Source organism: Populus alba, chromosome 5 (assembly GCF_005239225.2).
Source record: "Populus alba chromosome 5, ASM523922v2, whole genome shotgun sequence".
Lineage (NCBI taxonomy): Eukaryota > Viridiplantae > Streptophyta > Magnoliopsida > Malpighiales > Salicaceae > Populus > Populus alba.
This window is the reverse complement of record NC_133288.1, coordinates 13,834,491-13,844,198: the sequence shown is the minus strand read 5'-3', so window position 1 is coordinate 13,844,198 and position 9,708 is coordinate 13,834,491. Positions and strand designations below refer to the sequence as shown.

Below are 9,708 nucleotides of genomic sequence, written 5' to 3'. Positions count from 1 at the left end.
ATAATTGATGTTTTACATTTAAAATCAATTCAAATCCATTGATGAGCATGTCTCCACTATTTATATTGAACAATAGAGAGCTCCACTATTCACTTAAATGAACGATGGAGACATGCACCACTATTCAAGTGAACAATGGTGCATAATTTCAGCCAGATCGGGTCCGGTCTAAAGTTAAATGCATTGAACTAAGTCCGACTTAGTAAAAAAAATTAAATTTTATTTTTTATTTTTAATTGTGTTTTATTATGACATAACAGTTACATAAATTAATCGCAATCCTAATTTTGTTTTTTATTATATTTTACCTGATGTTGTTGTGTGCTTAAGAAAGTAAGGAAACTGTAGTGTTTCATATGACAATTGTTAAATCTATAATATTTAAATTCAAAACCATCAACATATATATATATATATATAAATTTTTTTTTAACCAAAACATATTAAAATTATTTTTGTTTCAACCTCAAATTCAATTATAGTTTAAGTGTGAGTTTGAGAATGTGGTTGTGGTTGCTTTTTAAATTGTTTTTCACTCAAAAAAGTATATCAATAATGTTTTTTTTTTATTTTTTAAAATTATTTTTAAGATCAACAAATCAAAATAATTTGAAAAATATCAAAAACATATTAATTCAAAACAAAACAAAAATTAAAATTTTTTCAAAAATTATTTTTAAAAATATTATACTAAAAATACCTATCAAACTAATTTCAATTAAAATTACTTTTTATAAAATAAAATTTTTTTAAATTACAATCACAAAAAACTATAACAAAACAAAATCAAACTGTTATTATTACTTACACGTTTTTTAATAGAAACTGTTTCTTACTTACTAGCTACAAAGCTCAAACACACGCTCTTTTTAACCGTTTGGAAGTCCCCTTTGCCATCCGGATTAGACACCAGACCAAAACAAAAAACAGAACTCCCACTGATTAACGCGTGCTATCCATTTTCTAAAAGTGGCCACGTGAATCACGAATCCCAATTCTAACACTTTAAGCCTTCCCGTCTAATTGGTGTATTATTTTCTCTTTGCAAAAATTTCGGTCTCTCTTTCAGTCGATCTTCGTATACAGGTGAAAAACCCTTGAAGCCTGAAAACGTGACTGTGTCCGCAAAAAATCTCTTCTAATTAACTGACTCGGTTGTTGACTCACTTTGCTGTTGATCGCGATCTCTCCGATCGCTACGATGAAGAACTATTTTCAAAGAAGAAGAAGAAGAGATAGGTGAATTTAGCAGCTGGTCAAATACTAGGCAAGTTCTAAAACCCTAGCCTCGACAATCCGGCCATTTTAAAGTACCAGTTTCTCGAGTGCGGTCACTTTTGAAAGAAAATTATAGTAATAATCATGTAACTGAAGAAGAAACTAGTTATGCTATGGTGCAAAATATTTTAAATTTGGAGTTAAAAATTTTTTGCGTTAGTAAAATTATGTTTTGGGTGATTAATTTTAGGTTTAAGATCACTGATCCTCTTATCTTGTTTTCCAGTCACCCAGGAATTTGTGGTATTCCTAAAAACGAAACCTCTAGTTTAGTTTTTGTGTAGATGCTTGATGCTATTTGACTGTGATAATGCTGCTACTCGTGTTCGGCCCCGAACTGTTGGAGAGGGACTTAACCACTGAAGAAGGAAAATTCTCAATGCTCCCCATTTAACATCTTTAAGTCATGAAACACGACCCCTGTTTTTCGGTAGATGATTTTGAATCGAAAAATGATTTTAGTGAACACGTGACAAGAATTTCATGCCATGAAGCTCCTTTTACTTGGGGAAAGCCAATTAAACTGTGGTCTTAGAGATGGTCCTCCGTCCAGTGTATGCGTGGCTTCACCCGTCTTCTGGGTTATGTTTTCAGCTTATGAGATTGATTATGAAGTCTCGTTTGCTTTGTTTTGAAAATTTTGCAGGCTGAGCTTGTTGATGAACACATGGAGGAGTGTTCTCCATCAAGCCCCACTCCTGATATTGCAGATGCTGGTGGTATTTTCTCATGATATTTCTTTCCTGGATATTTTGGGCATTCAAGTGAAAACTTACTGTGTTTTTCTGCATGATTACAGTTATTTTAAATGACCTCACACACAACAATTTGTTTCAGCTACTCAGAAATGGTACAAAATTTCCCCTGTCATGAATTTAATCAAGTTTACTGAATTACAATGAGACAGATTGTATTTTCTTAATTTTAAAGATCCTCTATTTGTTATCCTTGCATATTATACCTGCTTCAAGGTGTTCAGTAACTGAAGTTGCTTAGCAGTTGCAGGTTTTTCTTATTTTAGTCTTTGTTCTTAAACGGCTGTCTGGGTCTTTATTCTTGTGTTATTTTTCTTGAATTAGCTAATATGTACTCTTCCTACCTAATACCTGGACTCCTATTTTTGAGTTTTATTTGTTTTCTCCAAGTGTCTTGGAAATCTGAGGGGTTAACTTGTTTAGCTGCTATGGTAGACATTACAAAGCTTTCTTGCATGGCTACTGCTTGACTTGTGGCCATTCCACCTTTTTGAACTTGTACCCAGGTTTTGTTTCTCCTTCTACTTGTTTAAGCTATGCTAATTGCATTCTGGAGGGATTACTAACCAGTTTCATATTGACAGTTGAACCTCAGATATGTGCTTCATGTTTTCAAAATCAATCTTTCAATCTGTTTCATTTTTGGCTTGGTGGGGATAAATATTTTTCCTACTTGATTTATGTATATTGTTCAGTGAGCAAGATGGCTACCATTCATATACATTTTTTCAGAAAGAAAAGCTTCAAGATTACTAAATTAAGTGTTTTTTGTGCAATTTGCAGAGTGACATTGGAATTGTTGTTGATTATGTTGTATACCGGGGTTAAATATTGTACTGGGATGGTGACATTTTCTTACAGTGGCATTAAAATTAAATGGTACAACTGCTCATGGAGATGAAGGAACCTTTAGCTTTTGAAACAGGAATTGATGAAATTGTTAGTATTGAGTCTCAGAATATTCAAAGAGTAAGTTCTAGCAACCTTATGGGATTATAACTTGTGATATTTAAGCATGCTTATTAAGTTGTATTTATCATGTGTTCAGTTTGAAACTGTAATGATTAAGCTTCACATACTTTCAAAGGATGCAGTACAAGCTGATAACACACAAGGCATGTCAGGTTAGTCGCCTTGAAGTGGTGTAGTGCTTGCATATTATTTTCCTCTTATTTTTGTAATTTGTATAACTCCAAGTCGCAACATTTTCATATGCTGTATCATTTGATTCCTAATGCATATGGAAATTCACGTCAACAGCCAAAAGTATTGAAAAGTTCCCCAGCTAATTGCAACTTGCTGACCTCCCAGTTCCCCCCTCAAGTTTTATGCAAAACATTCATCTTTCTTTTTTTTCTGATATTTTAGACATATTACACACAAAATGCCATAATTGCAAATTTGCAAAATTGGTGATATATATACAGTGGAATTGCCACAATATTGAACTCATCAATTCTGATAAGTTCCATATTACCTTTTTGTATGATTGTATCATTACAAGACTAAAGTTCTTTACACTATTTCTTAACAATGGTGAGCTCGTAAGAAGTTTTGATCAGAAATACTGAATATGAAGCAATTTTAGTATTGAAATTTCTGCTGTATTAGCTTCAATATTTAATCTGGTTGGTTTCTAGAAGATACCCTTGCTTTTATTATTTGGATTTAAGTCTCTTAATTTACTTATTTAATTTGTCTGTGTAGGTGTTGAGGAGTTGGAGGTTGTGGTTGTTGAGCCAAATTGGTCTAGAAATGGGAAGAGATTACATATCTGAATGTGAAGTACTCAGCTCTACTGAGCGTTATACATGAGTAAGTTCTCTGAATTGCCTGCATGTGATGTCATTTATTACAATTTAGCTTTCATATAATTTGCCATGCTTCATACTTAAATTGCTTTTGGAGGCTTTTTCCAGTGCCTCCAATTAACATATGATTTACCCATTAAATAAGTTCTTTTGCTTTCCATTTGGTGCCAGTTGTTTACTGGCTAAAAACGTGTGCTTGTTGTATGGCTACAACTCTTAGGATTTTTGCATCCTGTTGGTATGCTAAGAATTACTTTGTTCAAAAGGTTGAGAAAGGCTGGCTTGGAAGTGTCTTCTCTCCGTCCATTTTTTTTTTTTGTGAATTTTTGTTGTTGCCCCTTGTTTTCTTATCATTTAACTCTTCGTGCCTGTTCTTTTATCCATTTGCTTGTAGCATGGATATTGCAATGAATGGAGTAGACTCACTTCAACAGAGGCGCTATTTTCCCAGGTGTGATAACCCCCTAGGTGTTGGGCAATGACATGTATTTCTTGATTCTCTAGCAATCTAACCTCTTTTATCTGCTAGTTCTAATTTCCTTAGTGGTTTCACATCTCCATGTTCTCTACTTGTGGATCAAATTGCATGAACTGTAGGTCAAATTAATGTCTTTTTAAGGTAAATTAGGTAGTATAGTTCTTGATCTTTCCTATCATCTCAAGATTCAGTCAAAAACAAATTCATCTTTGGTTTAGTGGGATGGATTTTGTTTCTATTGCTGGTAGCATATTAGTCTTGATCGTTGAAGCAGTAGATCAGTGGCGCTTGGGCTTAAGTGTTCTTCTTTTCTTTCACAATGTAAGCATTTATTATTGTTCAAGAGGATTTAAATGCAAGCTCTTCCCCAAAAGCCTCCAAATGAAGTGTTCTTTGAGTTACATATTTTACTATGAAAACACTGTAAGAAAAATTTGATGGATTTTTCTAACCGAGTTCATCCACTTTGACAGAATGTGCTCTTACATGAAGATTCAAGATTTCTATAATTTGTAGTATTTATTTATGTGCTTGTAGTGGTGTGCATATCCATTGATTTTTATTCTTTAGAGAAGAGGATCTGTGCTTCTTTTGTACAATTGGGGTATGTAAATTTTTTACTGATAGGACAAAAAGATGGTGTAGTTGTAAAAATACATCACATCTGCACGAGTGTATGATCTATGGTATAGCAAGTTTCTGAATAATCTTGGCATTTTGCAGTTTTGATTCAGAGTTTGAAGATGTTATCTATCCAAAAGAGGACTCGGATGCAGTTTCTATTAGTAAGAGAGATGTTGATCTATTACAACCAGAGACTTTCATCAATGATACAATCATTGACTTTTACATTAAGTAGGTTTATTTACCTACAACAATTTTTTCTTTTAGTTTCAACCAGTCAATTTCTAGTAGTTAGGATGTAAAGGTTGTCACATAACTTGTTTCTGTGAGGTTATTCTGAAAAGAAGAGGGGATTGATTATTTATATTTGCAAATCCATTACTATTTGAAAATTCCACATCTGTTTTAATTTATTATAGGTTACATTTAAATGTGCATTTAAAGGAAATCAAATGATTGGTGGCAGGTATTTGAAGAATCAGATTCCATCTGAGGAGAAGCAAAGATACCATTTTTTCAATAGCTTTTTCTTTAGGAAGCTTGCTGATCTTGACAAAGATCCATCCAATGTGAAAGATGGCAAAGCTGCATTTTTACGTGTCCATAAATGGACCAGAAAAGTGGATATGTTTGGAAAAGACTACATTTTCATTCCTGTAAACTTCAAGTAAGAAAATAGTTAAACAACCTCTCTTTTTTACATTGTGATTTTATAAATCCTTCGCTGGTGTAATTTGTATGCTTGTTTTAATTACAGTCTTCACTGGAGTTTATTAGTAATATGCCATCCGGGTGAAATAGCTGGTGTGAAAGGTTAGTTCTTGGTGGATTGCATGATGTTGAGTGGTCATCAGCCTAGTGTTTATATATTTGCATCATATTTCAGATGAAGACACAGAAATATCTGTCAAAGTACCATGTATATTGCACATGGATCCTATCAAAGGAACTCATGCAGGTCTCAAAAATCTTGTTCAAAGGTATAAATTAACTTGATTGTACCTTTTGTTTGACAACATATCTGCACATGTATATTTTTAGACACGCTATGATGGGGAATAAGATGGACAACAATGGGAATTGGCATTTGATTATTGAAGGAATTTTTAGTAATCCTACAAATTTAAATTCCTAAATAATCAAATAATAATTCCCAAGTTCTCATTGTTGTCCATCTTCAGTCCCCATCAGACTGGGTGACATGTTGCTTCAATTTGTCTTGCACATGCCAAAGGTAGTTGTATGCCAATCTTTTATCTAAATTGCTATCAATGCCAGGTGTGTTCTGTCAGATTAGTACAGTTTGAGCAGAGCCACGGAATGATATATTATGATAAGTACTTACTGAAATTGCAAAATATTTCCTTGTTAAGTGCTTCAAGGGCTGGGCTATTCCTGTTGTTGATTATAGCATTCAACACATCAAACAAAGCTAATTTTCGTGCCCACATGCGGTGTTATTTTTTTTTCATCCATCATCTTGGTCATGTATAACAATACAAGTTTTATGGCAAACCTTTTCTTCTTCATACTCTATTATCCTTTTCCTTGACAACCTGTAATTTATTTTATAATTTTCTGAAAGCAACCTCTTGTTATTTGTATGTCACTTTCATGCACTGAAATGACAGTTATTTATGGGAAGAATGGAAAGAGAGGCAGAAGGGCTCATCTGAAGACATGTCTTCAAAATTCTTGAATTTGCGGTTTGTCCCACTTGAGGTATTTGCCTAGTCTTAGTTAATTAATTTAACTACTCAAGAGTGGATTGCTACAGAGCTGTTCCAATAGATGCTATCTTTAGTTACCCGGGCACATAGAAAAGGGAAAATGTGAAGGGGGCTGATTTCACAGGTCCTATTAGCACCAACTCTTTGCACATACATTATAGATCATGATCTCCCTTTCATTTGACTTGCAAAATCAGACGAGTCCAACACTTAAGCTTTTGGAACTGCTCGTGTTCTTGTAAATGGGAAATGATATCTAGTGAGTAGGGGAGAGTATTTCCTTGGGCTAAATTTCATTCAGTTGAAGTTCTTTTCAATTTTGTGTTGCTTTATGTGATAATATAGAGTATGTATCTGTGCAGTAATTTGTCGCACTGTTATATTATAAGCTTTGGCATGTATGTGTTTGTCTGACACACACTTTTGTGATCCTGGTGGGTTTATTGTGATTGTTCTGATGTTTTGTTCATGGTCATGTCAGCTGCCACAGCAGGAAAATTCATTTGATTGTGGCCTGTTCCTGCTTCATTATCTGGAGCTCTTTTTGGTAGAGGCCCCAGTGAATTTTAGTCCATTCAGAATAAACGGGTTTACTAAGTTTGTAAGTTCAATCCATCAGTTGTTTCTCTGAATATTATTGTATTTCTATTTTCCCAAAGCTAGCGTTCTGCACATGGTAGAAAGGTGCATTTTGTATTCTGCAAGATAGTGAACAGAAATCTTGGCAATGCATGGGAGTTGGTTCGCTCCTAGGCCTTGGACTATGCTGTTGATAATTAACCCTTTGTTGATTTATATGTAGCAATGCAATCCCAAAGGCCTGAAATATGCATCGATTGCTTTACTTGAACATTGATGCTGTAATTGCATATTTGTTTGTCTCTTTCAGATGTTTAGTCACACAGTTACTTCCCTTTCTTTTCTTATTTTTTCCTCAAATGAACAGCTTAATGGGGATTGGTTTCCTCCTGCTGAAGCTTCTCTCAAGCGTACACTTATCCAGAGGCTAATCTCTGAGCTGCTTCAAAATTGTTCTCGGGAAGTTTCTTCTAGTGGTTGCAGCAGTGAACAACAGTCTAATTTCCCTGAAATTAATGGGAAAGAATCTGGATTGGAGCTTGTTTCAGACAGATACTCTCCTGATGGAGCTTGTCGTGTTAATTTATCAAGCTCTGGCCATGGTCAGGGCATTGAAATTACTCTATTGGGAGTATCACCTATGAGGAATTCTCATTGTGTTAATGATCCTGGCCTGGTTCTCAGGGAATTTTTTGATCCGGAAGTTGCTGCTGGATCATTACTTGCACATTGTCCATCCTTTGACCAGCCATCGTCTTATCACCACCTTAATGGTACTAGGTCACAGATAGAGGTATTGGTATTATCTATTATTCTAGCTAATTGTTTATTGAGTATGTGATTTATAATTTTTTGTTTTTGCCAGTTGAAAGCCAAAAAGAGGCCTTACCAACAGTCTCTTGTGATCTTATATGCATGACATATTTTCGTTTTTTCAGGAGGATGATACTGAAACTGGTGAGCAGTTTATGTATTTCCCTTCTGGAGATACTGTTTTTCAGCAAGTTGCAGGAATAACACCTCAAGATGGTTCTATATCTTGTTCTTTTAAAGGTTTTGGAGCTGATGATTCTTGGAATCCAGGGATTTCTTTGCAAGCAGATGACAATGATTCATCTTCAGAAACATCAGACTGTGCCTCTGATGATTCAGATGTAGGAATCATTGAAAATTTTCCAGCCAAGGAAGATGCAGGTATTTGTCAGAAAGAGAAATTTGATCAACGAAAATCTCCTTTGATGGAAAATGTAGGGTGTTTGACCGTAAGCCTTGCTTCTGCCTCTGGCGAGATGCTTGAGAATTCTGCCTTTGGAGGTATTTGGAACCTTAGAAGTACTGAGGAGATTGACAAGATACATGATGGCAGTGAGCATGTTAGCCTTGCATCTTGTCAGGGAAATTTCTCAGCATCACTGCAAGAAGACCCCAACTTGGTAGAGATTGTGTTGAATCAAGATTTGGAAAAGGAAAAGGTCACTCGGGATAATATGCAAGCAATTGAAGGTATACATAACCTTGAAGGTATTGATGACACTGACAGGATTCGCTATGACAAAGAAAATGGCAACATTGCTACTTGTCAGGAAAAATTTTCTGCATCATTGCAAGAAGACCACGCTTTGGTAGAGAATGGATTGCATCAAGATTTGCAAAAGACTGAGGGCATTGAGAATGATATGCAAACGATTGGTGATGATGTGATGATGGTAGAATCAGATGAACAGCAAGCTGCAAAGAGGCCCAGGCGTACCTCCTGATGAAATTGAGGGAGGAATCACCAGAAGCCTGTCAAAGGATCTGCATTTGTGATTTAGGCTGGAGTAGGAGTCCCCCCCCTATTTTGTTAACATAATAATGTGTTGGGATCTAACTAGATGTTGATGTACCATTCTGTGAATAGTGTCACGTCTCTATTTTGACAATAACTGTCGGACGGCTGTAGGAAAATTGTCTAGGTGCAGTTTGTCTTGGTGGTTAGTGATTAGTAAAGGTTTTATCTTATTACCTACCATCCCAAATATATATATAATCAAACAGATCGATAGATGCGGACATTGTTGCCTGAATTGAATACATGCCACAATTGTTGCATGTTGCCTGATATGGGTGCAATGAACCCTGCTACTCGGAATATATTTGAACTTGAAGCCTTTTTGTTTCTTTATACTTTGCTCATGTATTAAGTTTTGCATAAGAAGTTTTTCTCGTACAGAACTGGAAACTATTTAAGGTCTTGTTTGATTTATTTAAAGTATTATTTTTGGGTGGAAAATATTTTTTACTAGTTGAAAATATTTTTTAATTTATTGATTATATTAAATTTGGTTTTCAACCTTTCGATGGTTTTATATTTTATTTTGATTTTTTTTAAAATTTTATATCAACTTTAATTTTGTTTATATTTTTTTTAAATGAAAATTTTTATTTATTAAATTTGATTTTTATTTTATTTA

General features: G+C 34.5%; 1 protein-coding gene across 1 annotated transcript; it reads left to right on the top strand.

The window, feature by feature from the left end:
- Nucleotides 1–2,909: 2,909 nt before the first annotated feature.
- On the top strand, nt 2,910–9,261 carry LOC118032458 (probable ubiquitin-like-specific protease 2B). Its single transcript, XM_073409406.1, is given in 14 exon segments — nt 2,910–3,002; nt 3,082–3,157; nt 3,741–3,782; nt 3,785–3,848; nt 4,239–4,295; nt 5,046–5,177; nt 5,413–5,613; nt 5,704–5,759; nt 5,833–5,926; nt 6,578–6,668; nt 7,158–7,277; nt 7,623–8,048; nt 8,194–8,212; nt 8,309–9,261. Coding segments are annotated over 14 exon segments (2,175 nt in total). The 3' UTR covers nt 9,013–9,261.
- The last annotated feature ends 447 nt before the right edge of the window (nt 9,262–9,708 follow it).